Genomic DNA, 20,068 nt, shown 5'->3' with positions numbered 1-20,068 from the left:
ATTGTTTTCATTTTGGAGCTTGAATGCCCCAGTTTAAATTAAATCAAAGTTCATTAGAGGAACGAACTACAAGTATTGCAACATTTTACCTTAAATTCCAAAGCCAGGAATTATTAGCCTATGTTCAGTTACATGTTTTGAAAAGGAAGGAGACCTCCATGTAAACTATTTTATTTATATGTAAATCTTGGAGATTCTCATCTCAACATTAATGGATTTTAAATAATATGTGACCCTGGACAACAAAACCAGTCTTAAGGGTCAATTTTTCGGAATAAATAAGCTTTCCATTGATGTATGGTTTGTTAGGATATGACAATATTTGGCCGAGATACAACTATTTGAAAATCTGAGCGTGCAAAAAATCGAAATATTGAGAAAATCCTTAGCATATAGCTTATTACTCACAAAAATAAAGATTTGATATATTTATGACAGGAAATGTACAAAATATCTTCATGGAACATCATTTTTACCTAATCTAATGATTTTTGGCATAAAAGAATAATTATGACCCATACAATGTATTTTTGGCTATTACTAAAAATGTTCCTGTGCTACTTAAGACTGGTTTTGTGGTCCAGGGTCACATTTATGGTGAATAACTGCTGACGAAATGTGTATTACTGCATGTTCTGTTCCTTTAAATGTCCAGTGTGTAATTCTTTGGAGGATCTATTGACAGAAATGCAATATAATATACATAACAATGTCTTCAGAGGTGTATAAAGACCTCACATAATGAAGCGTTATGTTTTTATTACCTTAGAATGAGATATTTCTATCTACATACACCGCGGGTCCCCTTGCATGGAATTCGCCATGTTGTTTCTACAGTAGCCCTAAACGGACAAACTGCTCTACAGAGCGCGTTTCGTAAATACATTATCTCCTTCGGCAAAGCGGCAAAAACATGATGACATCTTAGCCCTGTGTCAGCCACCGTAGTGCATCGAAAGGAAGGGGTGGAGTGAGCCATTGGATTTCATACAGTGGACCTTTAAATTGCACGTTAAACTCACTCTAGAATCATGGCCAATCAGCTCTTTGCACTCATCGCAGGTGTTTGCAAACAGGCTGTCGTAACAAGGGATGCAGTACGGGTTGTCTTCCGCCTGGATGTACTTCCTGCCATACAGAGACTCCTTGCAGTTGTCACAGTCAAAGCGCTCGCTCATGATGCTCCTGATTCGAGTTGTCCCCTGTAACACAGACACGCACAGAGCTGAGTTTTCGGTCACAGTAAGAGAGAGAGACAGAAGGGAGGAGAGACTGACACAATTAACAACACGCACAGGCAGTTCCCACTTGAGGCACAGTGCAAAACGTCTATTAAGTTTTATAGCTCTGTGATGATAGCTGGGAAATGAGAGGGAGGAAGATGGAATTTTAGAAAGCTCCTGATGTGATGTGGTGGCTATAGCAGAGCTTGAAAACCTGCATGCGTTGCTTTTGGATGCGATTAGATGCAGTTCAATTTACTTACTTACTTTACTCACAAACTGACAGTTTTCCATTGATTTTCCATTTGAAACGCTCTAGATTGTTTCTAGTCTACAATAAGTTTAAAGGGATAGTTCACCCAAAAATGAATATTCTGTCATCATTTACTCACCTTCAAACATGTCTGACTTTCTTCTGCAGAACACAAAAGAAGATATTTTGAAGAATGTTGGTAACTGAAGATGAGCGGTACCCATTCACTTGCATTGGTCGTGTCTATACAATAGAAGTGAATGGGTACTGCCATTGTTCGGTTACCAACGTTTTTTTTGACCAACGTAAATGATGACAGAATTTTCATTTTTGGGTGAACTATCCCTTTAAATTTATTGTAGACTAGAAAAAATCTAGAGCGTTTATCACTTAATATACTAAAACTATAGTCTTTAGTAGGCCTAATATGTCTCAATATAGCACAGTCGTGTCTTCTACAAATGATAGTTCACCCAAAAGTGAAAATTCTGTCATCATTTACTCGCCCTCTTGTCATTTCAAACCTTTATTACTTTTTCCCCGGCAGAACACAAAAGAAGATGAAGTAAAAAGTTGGTAACCGAACGGCACTGGACTCCATTCACTTTTGTATGGACACAAAACCAATGCAAGTGAATGGGGTCCAGTTAACAACATTTTTCAAAATATCTCTTTTTGGGTTTCTGCGGAAGAAAGAAAGTCATATATGTTTGAATTGACAAAAGGGTGAGTAAATGATGACAGAATTATCACTGTTAGTGTATCCTAAAAAGCACTAAAGACAATTCTTTTGTACACTAAGTACAAAATGAATGCACTTTGAATACATTTAAGTGTGTTTTAGTACCCTTTTTTCACCTACGTTCACTAGAATCCCACTCCAGAACTGTGTGACAGAAAGGACTGCTAGATCAGAGCCACCTGAGGTAAGACAATATTCCTGACAGGAAAACAATCTCATTCTGTTGGAGGTCCGCATTTGCATGTTGCACCAGCAAATATTTGCGAAGTAAACATTCATGCCTTGGTTGCACAGACCACCTAGTGAGATTGTTTACAGAGCGGCAAAAGTGACGAGAACGCTTGCATTTTTCAAAGAACAAAATACTGATCTAAGCATACAGATGGGTTCGCGTTTTTTATTTTGCCTGTCTTGCGTCAAGTTGTCTGCGTGAGGCATGTAAAACAGTCATTCGCATCCAGTACAATAACACAGAACGTGAGGTGTTAAACCATTTACGGCGCAAGCGAAAACCGATGTTGTAATAAAAACACCAGCTTGAACATAACGTGAACGTGCGGCTCTGTGTGCGCACGACGCGAAATAATATTGTTACAGCGATGAGGCAACTTGATCAGGTTGCCAAAACATTACGGAGGCGTTGGAAAAAAGCCTTATGATAAGTGATAGACCTCCCTGGCAGAGGCAAACCCAGTGTATCAATTTCCACCCAGCTAATAATAATAATCATCCACCGCTGAAGTAATGAATCCATTGGCGCTCCCTGTCTTACACACGCCCAGGGGGAGGGTGTAATCACAGCACGGAAGATGAAAGATACCAACCACTGTGTTTCATCTTTCCTCTTTCCCTGGCATGACAAAAGGGCTTAAATGATTGTGGGTGTGTACGGCTGAGATAAAAAAGGGCTACACATCTCTCGAAGCGTCATAAATATTCAGATGACACAGTTAGACCGCATTGATACCGCTTACCCTCAGCCGTGCGGTGCTCTAAAAACGTCTTTGCCCCAAAGCCGTCATGGCCTTAGGGTTGCTTTAGTTGACATCATTAGAGACTTGCGTTTGAGGGAACATGAACCGTCTCCTCATCAAGGGTATCATATCATTGTTCTTATAGATATGTCAACCTCAACAACAACTGCTTTGATGGCGATCTCAGATGCCTTTAAGATTGAAAAGTGTGTTTGTGAAACAAAATGCGTCTTTTATGCAGGTGTGGTACACCCAACCCACGAGTCACGACCATCTACTTCCTTCATCTTAACTCTGTTCTCAATGCCTAATGGTTCTCACTTCCTGAAATACTTAGGAGATAAGGGAGATAAAAGTAAACGTTATCCATTCTAAAACGGAAAGTCTAATGGAAATCATTTTTTTCCAAGTCCGATAAACACCTTGCGAACGTATGTGGCGGAAGTATGTTGCTTATTATGAAAGTTGACAGATCTATGCATCTCTTCTCTTTTTTGGCTGACCTTTGCTCAATTTCGCGTTATACATCTAAACACAGGACGTGCTGTTCGCGGGCCTCAGGAAGGATCACCAACGGCGTTTGGAAGGCCTCATCGTTCACCTAAGTGAATAACGTCAACAACGGCGGTTCTGCAGTCTGACTACAAGTGTGTTTATGGTCTCTGGGGAGACGTGAGCTTTAGTTAGGAAAACTCGCCTCCTGGTAGTCATTAAAGATGAGGTAGCGCCGAGCCCTTCGATGTACGGAGGGAAATATTGTTCCAGCTCGGATGGTATATAAATACTTATTTTGTCAAAGGCGGGGGTGTTTTTATTTCCTTGGTTTTGAAAACATCATATGAGTGCACCAAATGGAACAAGCTACATGAGGGTGAATGAGCAGTTTGGACTGGCTCTTTAGGTGGAGGCTATGATGTCATCAGTGACCTGAGGGCTCGATGTCCAGAAGTGATTGGATCCAGAAGCTAGGAAAAAATGTGGATAGACCTCTCCCTCTACTTAGAAAGCCAAAGCTGGCTTTGGTTGAGTGCTAACTGGGTATTTAGTAAATGACACACGGGTTGTTATTTGGGTGGGGTACTTTGTCATTGTCCCTGTAATTGGAAGGGGGTGTAATGTAGGGTTAAAGGACTAGTTCACCTTCAAAATGAAAATTTTGAACAACATTCTTCAAAATATCTTCTTTTGTGTTTTGCAGAAGAAAGAAAGTCATACAAGTTTGAAATGACAAGAGGGCGTGTTAATGATGACAGAATTTTCATTTTGAAGGTGAACTACTCCTTTAAAATCATACTTGCAATGCCAAGGTTGGAAACCAGAGCCAGTTCACCCAAAAATGAAATTTCTGTCATCATTTAATCACCCTCGTGTCATTTAAGACATATATGACTTTCTTTTTTCTGTGGAACACAAAAGAAGATATTTTGAGAAATGTCTCAGTGGCTTTGTGTCCGTACAATGGAAGTCAATCGGGCCTGATGTTGCTGGTTAATCAGAATTCTTCAAAATATCTTCTTTTGTGTTCTGCAGAAGAAAGAAACTCATACAGGTTTGGAATGACATGAGGGTAAATAAACGACAAAAGAATTTTCATTTTTGGGTGAACTTTCTCTAATGTACACTTTAGTATACAGTAGTATCGATTTGTGACTATGATGGCCTGGACCGTGGTCGAATACCAAAACTGAGCAAGATGTGTTTTTTAGACATCCTCAACCCACAAGGACCTGTTAGCTGTGTTTATGTTATCTAGTCTGTACAATGTCACTGCCATGGCACAATCATCAAAACGTTTTAGTGGGCATAGGCCAAACTTTTAAATATTTCAAAGCAGCTATCTTGTCGCCTTCTGCCTCTATCTCTATCTGAAGGATTTGGCGGTCTTTCTCAGAACAGTCTGTGAGATTCTTAGGGAATGACAAGGCCACAATGGCATGTTTGTCTAACTTCAGAGAGGCCAGAACCAAGGGGAACGAGTCTGCAGCGGCATGGCAGTGTGTTCACGCAGACCCTGGTCCCACTGCATTCATAGACGACAACACTAATCCTCTGAGCAAACTCCCATCACGCTCCGCTTCACTTGAAATGGCCGGCTGTGCCTCCCGCTGGGAAACTGACCCGGGCTCTTCCTGTTCCTGGGGTCCAGCCAGAGCTCGGCCTGTCAAACGTCTGCCTGGGCGACAGGAGGCAATGGCTATTTGCCACCTCACTGTTACACTAACACAACATCCCAAATTTAGCAATTTCATGTGTAGTCAGACATACTCAGACATGTTCTTTGTCCTGCATTCCACTGTGCAAGTGCATTCTGTCACAGAGAGGCTGCCGTGGCCAACATATCATTTTGGGTGACAAAAGTAATGTATGTAATCATCTCTGTCTGTGTCGAGCAGAACGTCTGAGATGATAGAAGAGTCAGTTGAAGGAAAGTAGCCTATATGTAATACAGTATGTGCCATTAGCCTGTTGAGATAGGCTGGGTAAGATCACATAAAACTCTGAAACGCTCTAAATTAAGCTGACGAGACAGAAACGTCAGCATATGGATAAACGGACAGAAGCACGCTGTGAGCAGTGTGCCGCTGGAGCATCTCCAGACCGACCGATAACTCATGTGATTTACAGTCAACAGAAAACACAACATCAGACAAAACTGTATATCATATGAGGCCAAGGAATTGTATAAAGTCATGTTTTCCACAATCCGAAATAAACTGTGGAATATCTGACATATGGCAATTTCCATGAAAACAATACAATTACATGCCCAAAGAAGTACAACCATTAACCCTGTTATCTACATTATTGTAAGAAAACACAAGCAAAAAGTTTTAGTAAGAGATTAGTTTTCCTTTCCTGATAGTTGTTGCACAACCCTGAAACTTACAGCTACATTTTTTTAATCCATAAAAAGTGTTAGTGTTGAAGTAATGCTGCTATAAAATGACAAGTGTAGACTTGAAGACTTTTACATCGGATCCACTCTGAATTTCCGAGGACAGACACACTTGACTGAAGTGGTAAAACGAAGAGCGACCGATTCCAGAAAGGAGATCAGGACTCTGTCTGCCTGACAAGTCACTCTAATGGCTGTTGAAGTCAGTGTCTTTACCACTGTAATATAAGAAAAATAGCATTAAAGGATGTACACGTGCACTTGGCAGTGTTTTTTAGGACTGGCTCTTGCCACATCAGATTAGGCAGAAAGGCAAAGAAAGGGAGTAAAGAGAGGGCGAGCGAGTCTTATCGGAGGAAGCAGAGAAGCAATTGCTGATGAAGATGAGATACCATACAAAAACAAATCTGTATGTTTTCACTTGCTCATTCACACATCATCTCTATTAAAGTGCTCGATGGATGAGAGATAAGACAAAGAAAGATCTCTTTTCACCCGTGTTTAAAGATTTTAATGGATTTTATTTATTTTATATATCAAATTAATTGCACAATTAATTAACTTATTTTTATTTTATTTATTATTCACTTATTTTTTATCAAATTCATTGCATGATTTATTTATTTTTACTTGATTTTTTTTATCAAATTAATTGCATGGTTTATTTTTTATAAATTATTAAATAAGTTAATTGCAATATTTTTATAAAGTTATTAGATTATTTATTTATTCATTTTTTATCAAATTAATTGTATCATGTGCCTTCAAGTCTGTTTTTGGTCCATGCATATCAGTTATGCAATTGAGTTGTTTAATTAAATGTATTGCTTTATTTTTATATAATCAATCGCACTAAAGTAATGTGTTACATTACGTATAAATGAAAAACACTCTTAACTATGCCTGTTGGTTGCTTGTGAATATCTGGCCTTCGTTGTTTACTCTCTTAGGAGAGGACGTTTTGACAGTGTTTGTAAATGATCTGTTTGATTGTGGCCATAGGGGTTGAAATCTCACACATTTTCTCCAGTGTGTTATAGGTCCAGCGAAAAGGCTCTACAGACTTGCAGCAGACGTACGTCAATGACCACAGATGGCCTTCGCAATGACCATCACTAAATAATCCAAACCGAGACAGTTTTGCTAAACAACATCTAATATAAACCAGACATCAATAACAACAACAACCACCTGTATAAACAACACTGACTAAATTGCTTTGTTTCGAAAAGCACTACTTACGCTGCAAAGGATTACACTACCAATAATTATCTACTACGGCAAAACTGCAAAGATCTAGTTAGCCAATGACGTGAGGGTACAGATAGTCCCGGCTTGGGTCTGGGTTTTTTAAATATAAGATGTGAGACAGAAGCAGGCAAGAGACATAGACATATACCAGGTCTAATATGTCATTCCCCTTTAGCCCTTAAAACGCAGCCATCTGCCGTACAAGAATGGCACAGTCGGTTCTGATGAAGGTTCGCATCGTAAACATCAATGAGCATTAATGGGCACCTGCTGCGAGGGCTAATATTAACACATATGCCATTTTCCTGGCTTTTAAGCAGCTGAGAGGTGGGAATGCAGGCGCAAACCACATCCAGAGGTTGTCCAACATTCCCTTCAAAACAATACCGGCCTCTTGTGACCTTTTTTGGCTGCTTCTCTGTAGTTGTCTGACATTGCAGACTTGATCACTGCAGGACGTTTTTTGCTAAAGGCTAGCGCGCGGTCATTAAAGTGGATGTGCAGTCAATTAGCAAAGCCTCAAAGCTGACGTCACTGGAGCTAACTTAAGTGTCAGGGCTTTAGCAATAAAACCGTTTTAATGGCCCTGAGGACAGAAAAGATGAATATTTCACAAGAGATTTATTCTCAATTACAGTTCTGTATGAAAGAGGCAGTGAAGAAAAAGTCAGTTCCTTCACATGAAGCTGCAACTATAAATAGATGATTCTAATGAAATAGCGTTTGTTGCTTGCCCATGCAAAAACCATTTCTATGATGCTATAGGGGGATGTGGCTGGTTAGCAGGGCATCGCATTGATGTAGATAACATTTTATGAGCGGTTGCTTGACCATTGCAGGTGTTGTAGGTTAAATTATTGATGTATTCTGGACGTATACATGTCTCGGGTTCCTCCGTCAGTGTAAGGGGGTGTTTACATGAACAATGTGTTAAAAACTGATGTTGTCTTTTGTATTTTTGAAGAGTTTAATATAAAAATGAAAACGATGTCACTTTACCGCATTCTACTGAGCGGTGACACGTGAACATGTAATACACCTGTGCATGATGTCACAAGTTTACATAGTGCTGCATCCCAATTCGCATACTATCCGTCCTAAATAGTATTCTAATCTAATCCCTAATCCTAGTATGCTGAAATTAGTGCATCCGGATGTTTCCGGTGAAAATTCGAAGTGTGAATCCATGGACACGGCGTATATTACCCACAATTGTCTGCGAGAGGGCGGAGTTTAGTGACCCTGCATTAATAAAAATAAATAAAAGACGCTTCGCTAAATCAATGAATGTAAGTATACATTACATACGAAATAATGAATGAATTGGTTAATGAATCACACTCAAAATACAAATATGTAAGTAGGCAGAGATGATAACGCTATCATTTCTAAAAACTTGCGCTTTAAAACTAGTTTTCAAACTTTGGCGAATTCAGGCCCTCAAAACCGCATGATGTCAATTAAAAGCTAAAATGCACAAAATCTTTTGTTGAAAATCATAAGTTCACAAGACTTTTCATTGTACTTGTGTAGTGAAAAATCACTCGCTTAAATACTTACAATACTTGCATGTTAGCACATGGACAGAAATCGCATGGCAAGTCTGCTTCTTCTCGAGCTACTGCCAAAGATATTTTGTAAGTTACAAATGGACGATTTATTTCTACTCGGTGTTTATATTCATGCAGATGGTTAAAAACAGGTCTCGCCTATATTTGTTTCAGTGTAGCGAGAGATGGAAAGAAACCTGCCATACGTTAGAGTTTAACATCTGCTTTCTATTGACAGAAGTATGCAGTTGACTCCAGAGTGCCAAAGTAGGTTTTGGAGAATGCAGGAAGGGTTGTCTTTTCTTCACTTTTTTTGTGTGGTATTTGCCGGTAAGTGCCACAGAGACGAAAAGAATGCTAAGATAGAAACTGACAGTATGAATGGTGGAAAAAGAAAAGGTTTGAATTAGGTCTGTACGGTTTGAACTGCATAAGACAATGGACTCCAAGACAAATCAGAGAGGTTGAAGAAAAAGACACGGTGAGGACCAGGAGACCTGGAGCTTTGTTTTGTTGAAAAGAGAAGATGAAGCAAAAACGAGAACTTGGCGTGTTGAAGGGGTAGGGGTTTTCAGAGCCTAATGTAAGACAGCAAGCGAGTATATTATTTCTCCCAGAACAAACAAACGCAAATGTAATCCCACGAGCCCGCTCGCTCTTCCTCTTTCCCAGTAGCTAAAGTAGATTTTATGTCCAAACATGGTCATTGCCGTCACTGTCCTCGATGTGTCATCAACCCCTCTGTAACTAAACGGGACTTTGCTTTGATATTTGGGAACTATAAGCTGAAATCACATGATCCCAAGAGACGGTGAATATCAACACATACATCTATGATGAGGTGATGACAGGTGATATAAAAATGACGGAGTGAGGGTAATGAAAAGTCTGATGGACAGATGAATTGAATTCCTAAATTCCCAGTCCATATTTCTCATTGAAAGTCTATTACAAGAACTTAAATACGACGTTGAGTTGAGCAGCTATCAAATGTGAAGTGTGGATTTGGGATGCACATTCAGCTCTATATATTCATAGAACAGCCCTGCGATGAGATTGGAGCGCTGCAGAGGTTTGGCAACGCTGCACATCAGATGTCTGGATTCGTTCTTCTGCATGCAGGGTAGAAAATAAAGGCTATGAGAGGTGGTCTGGCAAACACAAGGGGCATTTGTAAACCATTTCCTTGGGCTAAGGGTGGGCTTCTAAATTTCACTGGTGGTTTTGAACGTTTCGTAGTTGAGAGGTTTTAGCCGGCTGTAACACTTGCCTTGCTCAAATACTGCTTGTGGAAACTCCTCATGCACACTGATGCTTCTTCAACATGACAATTTTTTTAAACCATGGTTTTTGTGGGTGTCAGATGATAGAATGACAGCATTGACTCGTGTCCCTGAAGCTCAGATGGTAGAGAAAGGCGCAAACAACGGCAAGGTCATGTGTTGGATTCCTGGAGTATGCACATAGTGAAAAAATGTAAAGCTTGATTGAACTTTAAGTGGCTTTGGAGCGTATGCCAAATGGACATGTGTAATGGACTGGTTGTGGAATTCTAGGCTTAGATTGATTGAACATTGACTGAACAACAATATAACTAAAAAAGGTTGCAGAATCCCCCCAAAATGAAAATATCTAGAATATGTTGTTTTCAAGACCTCATTTAAATTCTACAAATGTTTGATATCTCTCAACAGCCATTTAGAAACCAAGTGCTCAATTCTGAACTAAGTTGATGTGCTGTGAATCTTATGTTAGAGAAACAATGAGGACAGTGGGAACATAGTTGTGAATAGTCGAGTCAAGTTGTGATTTTCCATCAGGTGCCATAACAGCGCAGACGGCGTGTGGGCTCAAGGCTTGTCTTATTTACTTTCTTTGTTTGTACTTCACTCGGCACAACTGCTCTGCGTCGGCATTACAGTGTGGCCTGTTAGGTCTAGTTTCCAAGGTTTCTGCTGCTATCTCCAACATTCTTTCTCATGTCAACACAGCAAATTTACCGAAACGGGTATAGTTTGACATCTGACATCATATGAAGTTCTCAGGAATAAAAATTAGGTCGTGGAATGGTCAAAGCTCTTCTTTACTAACCTCGTTTCCTTTCTGATCTTTATCTCTGGATGAGGTTTACTATTAATACGAGGCTTCTTAACAAATGTTTCCATTCATGGCAAGTACTCTGAATTCTTTTTTTGTAATACTTTGATGAGAGACTTTGCACAAGAGAGAGAGAGTGTTTAAAATTTTTGCGGGAGACTGCATTTATTTATTAGATATTATTTATTAGAATGATCTTGCTTGGTCTATAAACACCATGCACTGTGCTGTGTTTTACCTTTCTGTGTTTTTCTTATTTGCTCCTGTAAAGCTGCTTTGGAACAATGCACATTGTGAAAAGCGCTATATAAATAAAATTGAATTGAATTGAATTGAAAATAGTAGCTGTTCCCAGGTGGTCTCAGTTTCCTTTAATGAAAAGGCTCTTAATTCAACAAGGTCACCCTGACCAGAATAAGTGCTGCAGTGGTTGCCAGGTCAGCACTTTGTACACCTGCTGATGGCCATACTGTACTGTACTTCTCCGCATGAACAAAACACTAAAAAAACAGACAATTTCTGATCGTCAACACTGCGTGATTTGTAGTATACTACACTACACTACTTTTTTTCATATCAGTATTTTTTGTCATTTTACATTTAAAACCTTCTAAGAACACAGTACATTACAATACATAGAACATGTATTTTGTATATAGATACTAATGTTTTAACTTACAGTTTTCTCCATAATATATTAAGTTGTAATGAGGGAAACCATTTTTTTTTTTTAATGTACAAACTTCTGGTTTAGGTTTATTTTTCTAAGCCTATTGGTAAACCGTTTTTCCTGTTGTAAACATACATCACTTAAGTTTTATTATGATAAAAAATATTATTTATATGATTTCTCTTCTACACTGTCATGTATTATCTACAGTTTAGTAGCAGGAAACAGACTCTCTCTCTCTCTCTCTCTTTCTCTTTCTCTCTGGCACAGGCAGCTTGACAGAAAGGGAAAAAAGTAATAATGCCAAAACATGTGAAGAGAGAGTGCTAAATGGGAAGTGGCCGGGATGAACTTTCATTAGAAGTCATTTCCAGGATATTTAGATTTTGTTACCCTCTCGTTTATGTCTTCTCCTTGGAAACATATAAACAGTGCCCTGGCTCCCCAGAGCATTCAAATATCCAGCAGTAATGTCTGCCTACATCACGTGAGTCATTATACACATTCACACATAGACCATGGCCTCGCATCTCAACCTCCTTGAACGTATAACATTCTTGTACCACTAGTGATGTAAAATAGAATCAGTTTTTTCAAGGGTGATATTTCAACAACAGTCCACTGGCAATACAGGTAAATGTTGTAATAAGGCATTATACAATCTTTTTTGGGGGTGAACTGTTCCTAAGTAGTTTTTTTTTAGCAACAATAAGGTCTGATGAGCGTTGCACTTTAACCTGCAGTTGCAAATGCAACCAAGAACTAGGCTGACTTCCTGTTTTACAGTGAACTATAGTGACCTTCTAGCTCAGCTGAACGCTTGAACGTTTGTTTGCTTTATTATATATCAAAGTTGATCGTGCAGACCTTCATACAGAGATCTCCCACAACATCTGACAGCCTGACAAACAAACACGCATTTAGTCAGTAACATTCAGTACATATACAGAAAGCAAGGTAGAGACATGCACACATGCACTGAAATGACAGCAAATCTAGAGACAATGGGGGGGGGGGGCGGGGGGGTTGTTTAGGTGGGGCCGACACTACGAGCAGCTGCATATACACGTATCTTCCTTCGCTCAGTCGGTGGTTGATTCCCACAGTGTATAATCACAACCAGGCTTAATTCCTCATTGTTGATGAGAGAAAGATTTACTTCAAGGCTCTTTAGAATGCTTGAGTCTGATCGGTCAGTTCTTGCATTCTGTGGTCAAATAATTTTTTACCCAAAAATAATAATTCTGTGATCATTTATTCACTCATGTTGTTCAAAACCACATGACTCTTTCATCTGTGCAACACAACATTTGATATTTTGAGAAACGTGTCTGTACAATGGAAGTCCAAGTTTTTCATACAGGTCATTCAGGTTCAGAATGACATGAAGGTGAATAAATGATGAAATTTTTATTTGTGGGCGAGCTATCCCTTTAAATTGTAAAATCTACCAAGCAACTGTTTTTTTGTTATTCTAATACCATGTCTCTCGTTTTAAGTTAATATTTAATTACATCAACATTGTAAAATAAAGTCTTTCAGGTCAATACAAGACATCAGAGATTATTTTGCAATTATCACTTACAAGTGAAACTAATAAAACATGCATGCAGACACATAACTGGCTAAATTGATCTCATCTGATTAAGACAAACTGACCTCACACACAGATGACCGTTTTGCACACGTTTTAGTGCTGCACGCTAACAAAGAATTACTCTGATTGTATCAGCTCACTCCTAAATATAGACTTTGGCTTAAACGTGTATCTTGTCCTCTTTTATGACTCCTACAGGACCAGTCAAGACCACCTCCCGGCTTTTCCTCCTTTTTGCTCTTTTCCTTCCACTTTAGGAACTTTAGCGCATATACACACACGTCCATAAATCGTGACGAATTGCTGTAAAACAAGGAAGCGTTCATTTTGCATGCAAGCGGCAGTGGGTGTTGGCGACCTCCAGGGGTCTTTTTCTTCTGTTTCTGTGCGCAGGGGATTGAGCTCCGGGCATCAGAAGGCAGCACACTGGCCACGCTGCTGGAACAAGCTCACTTCAAAGGTGGCCATAAATCAAACAGTCATGCCCCCATATGCTACTATACCCTCCCCCAAAATCCCCTCCGCCGTTCTCAAGACACTGGGCCATGCGTGTGCTGGGGGAGGTTGGGGCGGTGAGAGAGACGTTAGCTCATAGGGGACTCCGGGTTCAGGCCTCTCTTCACTGTTTGGCGGTGTCTCCACTGACCGTCTTTTAATTCGCTGGTGTCTCAATTGTCAGGCTGCTCTTTGAACTTGAAACGATCCAGCTAAGACTGCTTTCAAACAGGCCGTGTCCTGTCGTTCCCATGCTGTTTGATTCGGAGCTGTACCAAAATCAGGTCAAGTGACAGACGAAACACAAGTCACCGAGTCTCGCAGGGTTTTTGTGGGTAACCCTCCTGTCGATCTCTTCTGCAGTTCCCATGGCGCCTGTGGTTGGATTTCGGGCTAGTTTTAAAGAACAACAGTACATTACGTCGGCAATTGTTAAAAAGGCACATATGGTTGATTTTTATGTGTTTGGAATGTAACGTTCTAGTTTTTCACCCTATTGCTGGATTGTTATGGTAACCGTGCCATCACAATGGCTTTACTGTGTGCGCGTTATAATCGCTTTTCACAGTGTAACAAAAAGGTCAAAATAAATGCGTACGTTTCAATCTAAATTCATGTTCTTGAAGGAAAATCTAATATTTATTTATTTACAGTATATATGATTGTTTATGACTTCCTTCACTTCCTGTAACAGTATGATTTTAGTTGTAGGCCATTTGGCGTAGTAAATGACTCTATATCGATCGCTGTGTGATTTTCAAGTCTAAGGGACAAAACAGCAATTCTTTGACTTTGCAGAGAAGGAGAAGGGCAATTCATCAGTCTTATCTCAGTGTCACATGGGTCTCTCCTTATCATGCAGCCATGCAAAACACCATTTGTCTTGGGTGCCTTGTTCATTGCAAGTGATAAAATGCAAGTAGTTGAATAAAAAACCTTCGCACAGGTAGTTTGGCAAACACAGATAAGACCGTACAATTATGCAGATCTGGAATCAAAAGGTCCTATCTGCATGTCCATCAAACTCAGGCACCTCCCTTTTAAAATTCGCCGGCTTTTAGCGATAATGTTTCCAACCTCATTACACCCCACAACCCTTTATAAACCCCATCTGTTCCACTTACTAAAACAAACCAAGTTGATTTACTTGACAAACTGAGTTCCATAGTGATCGTTGTGCATTTTTTAGGCCAAGTGGAGCAGCTCACCACAGATAAATGAATACGCAGACAGCCAAACAGACTCAAAGCCAGACGCAAAGACATTGGTCTTAGGTGGCAAGTGGCGCCAGGTTCTGCACATGGCTTTCTGAAAATCTCATCATAGATCATCCGAAAATATAGGTTTTGTCACGAGGGCTGTGTATTAATAGGAAAACTGCAGTTTTGGCTCATGAGCAAAGACATTTTGCATTTGACTATTGCTTCCAAGTCAAGACGTCTTGCCTTAACAGCACTGATTCATTTATTTTATGCAAAGTTTCAATGGAGCATGAAGTACAAACACATGCTTACAAATAACTGTGCACAATCCAGTATCACCATAAATGAAAGGTTTTATTGTAATAAACAGTATTCGCATTTAAAAAAGGGTTTTAAGCCTAACATTTGGCTGTTGAATTTTTTTGGGGTGAGGTAATGGCTTCGTGTGTCAGCACTCTTGCACTTGAGTTCGAGCAATCTGGCTCTTGTTTTGTGTAATTACTCATTTCATCCATTTTCCCGCACCGGTTCGATATCCCCCTCTTGTATTTTGTATAACACAATGTCAAGCATATGCCACGGGGAAAACATTACCCAAATTTGTTTCCAGTGAAGAAGCCTTGATCCAAATTCAGCAAATGAATTCCTCCCTAAGAGCTTCTCTTAAAGGCTACTATTTGAGAAAATCTATAATGCAGAACTCTTTTAACTTCTCTTGAGAGACAGTGTTTATTAGTCATGCCATAAAGTTTATGCGGTTTATGACTTCAGTGCTTCGGCAAAATGTAAATCTTTGGATAAGAATTACCTAGAATAAACAGATGCTAAATCATTTAACCAGAGGTAAGTCAGGTAACCACTAAACAGCTTGCAACAGGGAAAGTTTTAAAGTTTAACTTTTGCTTGTGGTGCACACAAAAATAAACGCTGAGGAAACACCAACTGGCACTCAAAAAGATGCTTTAAAGGGATGGTTCACCCAAAACTGAAAATTTTGAGTGAGCTGTCCCTTTAGGCCCTATTCACATTTTGTGTCTTTTCCGCGCGCATATTCCTTACTTTAAATGTAGGCGCACGCGCGGCCTCAACGTGCATGCGGTGCGCACATTTTTCTAGGCGTGTCGGCGACGCATCGAGATGGAAATAGTTCGGAGTGCCGCGCGCGCACCGTGGGTCATTTGAAGAGAGAAAGCGGAGCGGCTCGTGCACTTCGCGCGGATTTGTAGACGCGAAATGCGTATCGGGCCTTAAACATCCAATATACACTGCAGTTAAACAACGTATGGTAATATGTATGAATTTGTATGATCTAATTTGTACATTCTGCTTTCATGCTATTGATGTCTAGGGGTGGGGCTTCATTCATACTATTTTGTAATAACTAAACTTTTTTTTTTTCAGATTGTACAACTTTATATGAAATTGCCAGCATGGTAATGGACAGTGGAAATCAGTCTAGTGTGTTTAAAATGTAGTAGGAAGGGTGGATGGAGAGTCCCATCTGGTTATAGCAGCTAATGTCAACACGCCATCTTCGGCTTGTGTGCTCTATGTGCCAAAACTGGCATTAGAAAACAATCCATCGATGCGTTTAAAAGGGCTATGACTTTATAGCCTGTTGATGGAAATGACTTTAAGCAAAGACTCCATGCTCAACGCAGCCTTGTCACCAAGCGCCTTTGCTTTCTCATGCCTTGGCGCTTCTATGTTGTGAAACGGAAGACTTAAAGAGTCTTGCACAGGCCCTCTGTATTAAATCATATTCATCCTTCTATCCACTAGCAACCATCCTTTTATAGACACAACAAGGACACTTTCTCCCATTTATGGGCTTCTGTGAAGTGCCGAGCCGTGGTCAGCAATAGTCCTATGAAGGTGTTCCTCAAAGAAGGTGACAGCTACCTCCGATCTCCCTACTGCTCCCTAACATTACTTCGCTCACATCAAAAATGTTGCGCATTCGTGCCAGTACTGTATGTAGGATAAGAGGAACGTTCATCTGTGCTGTAATGTATTTTCCAGAGATGAGGGATTTTAACTGTAAAGGAATTAAACAAGTCAGACTGAGATTCCAAATCCTGGAAAAAAAATGGTTCTTTTGGTACTTTTAAGGAAGAAATGTTCACAAATAATGCAAGTATTATTAGTTTACCGAAACTGTTGAGTGCAATTTAGGTTTTAACAAACAAAAAATAATGAAAGTCATGCAATGCTTGCAAAAGGTGTGTTTATGCCGACTTTTTAATGTGGCACATATTGAACAATAAGTCTTACGTACTGTTTTAAGTAAGGGATAATGTACAGGCAGCTGGTGGTTTTCTCAGAAATGAGCCCCGACAGTGTGATCAGGACCCGACGCAAAGCGGAGCATCTTGTATTACACCGAAGGGGCTTATTTCGCGATAACAGCCGGCTGCTTGTACATTATCCCACATGAGAAAAAAACTGGACAAGAAATGTGAATTTGAAATATTCTATTAGCTCATTTTTACAGAATGCAGACGTTCCGCGAGGAAAAGCCATTTACTGAAATGACGTTCAAATGTCACGAACAGGCAATTTGGTTTAATCACTTGCAAATATAATGTCATATATGTTATTAAAAGACATATTTCTATTTAATTTGTCAAATAAACTGTCAAAACGATTTGCTGCATCCGGGTAACCGTGTGTTATTAGTTTTGAGCGGTTGTTATCTGGGAATAACGAACTTGCAAATGTCTATTAAGTAATTCAATAAAAATATTAAATCAATGCAAAGTTATGACCAGCATTCTTTTTAACAATGGGAATGTTTTTTTAAAAATGAATGTGTTGGATTCCCAACGCTATAAGTGATAAGTGGTTGTCTTTATCGCTTGAACCTAAATGTTCCTTTTGGTAACAGATCCGTGATTGAAAGAGGCACTGCAGATTTTATAGTCTTCATGATGCAAGAATTCTACAGTGTTTACTTGATGGGGAACCGCTCTTGTGCACAGCTGCACACCACATAAACATCAGCATGAATTGGAGAAGGAGACTGTGACCCACTAAGCTTAGTTTTTTCTGCATTCCTGCTTTACAGGTCAGCAGGGGTGAGCTGGTCCAGTTAGATTTTTGACAGTTTGTATGCTGTCGAGGGTTTGTTTAGAATCCAAACCAACCGAAAATGAGTAATTCTTCACTGCATACCAACACGAAACAGATGCAAAAATACGAAATGGAAACACATGAGTCAGATTTCCTCTGGTCTGACATGATGTCACAGCCATTTGCTCTCATCTCATACAGATGTGGAGGTTCATGAAGCACTGGAAAGTGATCAGCACTAACAATCCAGACTTGGCACCCCATAATATGTTTAGGTGTATATCTGCACATGTTCATGCGGCACTTAAAAGCGTATTAATGTCTACCTCGTAACAAAAGAAACAGGAAGCGTGCGATGAATTGCATGTGTGCGATGTAATGATTGGGATTAATTCTTTGAAATGGCTTGTTAGAGAATTAATGGCATCTCTGATGTAAGGCCTTGTTAAAAACAGCTGGCACACTGATTTGCAAGAATCTTCTCTGTAGTCCTTTTGCTTATCAGTGGTGTACAAGGAGCTATTAAACCGGCCTGCGAAAAGCCAAAGAAAGAAAAAGAAACCGCATGATTTGAAAGCTGGACTTTTTCATTTAAGTATTTGTTTTCATTGCGTACTCGCATCTTAATCTAGTAGATTCCATCAGGGCTGAGAGCTTGCACAACACACCGAACGTTGCTGTCTTATCAGCAAGGATGAATCAAGTCAAAATAATCGGCCTGCGAGACAGATGTTTGAACCGTGAGTTTCCATCATGTGGCGAGCCACCGTCAGATGTAGAAAAAAATCAACCAGCCAAGAAGCTAAACAGAGCAGTTTGTATCATAACACATGCCTGACTATTTATAATGTGCTTTTATGGCTTAGGTAGTTCCAAGATGCACGCTTCCATAAATATGTTGCATCTGCAGCCATTAAAAACCGAGTGCTTTTTTGCATCATCACACTCATGGTGTACTAAACCAGCCACAATCTGACTCAACTATCCTGTACTCGGGTTAAAATCTAATTTAAGGGCCATATTCAAAAGCGTGGTATGTAGGGCACGAGTCGTGTTTCTACAGCAGCCGCTGCACCATGCCGTCGGTTTTCCGTAGCCCCGAAACTGCAGGTTTTATTTGTGCTGGATCCAGATTTTACAGAAAAACTCCCTGCAGTTATATACACGTATTTCGCTCTCATTCTGATGGAATTTTACAGCGGGCCTGACAATAGAAACTATGTGAATGCCAACCAGGCAAGTTTTATGTGATTGTTACAACTACAGGCCAGTGTTTAAGTTGCTGTGCAGGTATTCATTGTCAGGTTCAATGCATCTCTCTTGACAGATATGGAAACGTTTCCTCCCGTGATGGTACAGCTTAAAGGATCTCTTACAGCTGAGCTTACACCTCCAGGGTGACTATTCCTGGATCTGTTCAGAGGTGATGTGCGTCAGGGGTGACTCAGGAACTGTGGCAGGGTGACAAAGGAGTGTAGATGGATAGATCGCACAGTAACATCTGTTGGTTGTGATAAAGCTTGCATAACAGACATAATAATCATGGACCATTGGAAAAAGTGCAATCACTTAAACTGTGTAACCCACAGATGTTTACTGATGCAAGCCATGCATCAGACACAAGGGAACTGCAAATCACATAGTTGTCAACAGGTCTTAAAACAGAGACAGTTTAGCTCGAATGGTAGTGCATGGTGCTAGGAACACATGGGTCATGGGTTTGAGTCCCAGGGGGCATATAATTTGATGGACACTTAATGCCCTAGCCTTCATGTATTACTTTCTTCTGCAGAACACATAAGAAGATATTTTTAAGAACGTTGATAACCAAAACAACTTGGATCCCATGTACACTTGTCATGCATGTAGAATTGTCCACTTATGATCAAATTGCCTGATCTTAACACCAAGTGTTAATAAAGCCAGAGAAAAATGAGAATTGACTGGAAGTAAACCACACAAAGGATTTTAACAAGAAGTGGACTAGACACCAAGCGTCTATGAGGGACAAGTAAAGCCTGCGGGAGGAAGAGAAGGGAAAGGTAA

The 20,068-nt window shown here is 39.9% G+C and overlaps 1 protein-coding gene across 1 annotated transcript in view; it reads right to left on the bottom strand.

The window, feature by feature from the left end:
• The window catches only part of fhl3a (four and a half LIM domains 3a), a 31,433-nt gene that overhangs the window by 7,445 nt on the left and 3,920 nt on the right, over window positions 1-20,068 (bottom strand). The window contains exon 2 of the mRNA XM_057340659.1: window positions 1,023-1,202. Coding sequence (XP_057196642.1) covers window positions 1,023-1,178 — 156 coding nt within the window. The 5' untranslated portion in view covers window positions 1,179-1,202. The remainder of the gene's footprint in view (window positions 1-1,022; window positions 1,203-20,068) is intronic.

Source organism: Triplophysa rosa, linkage group LG8 (genome assembly GCF_024868665.1).
Source record: "Triplophysa rosa linkage group LG8, Trosa_1v2, whole genome shotgun sequence".
Lineage (NCBI taxonomy): Eukaryota > Metazoa > Chordata > Actinopteri > Cypriniformes > Nemacheilidae > Triplophysa > Triplophysa rosa.
The sequence above is the reverse complement of the archived record's forward strand: the minus strand, read 5'-3'. Positions and strand labels throughout refer to the sequence as shown.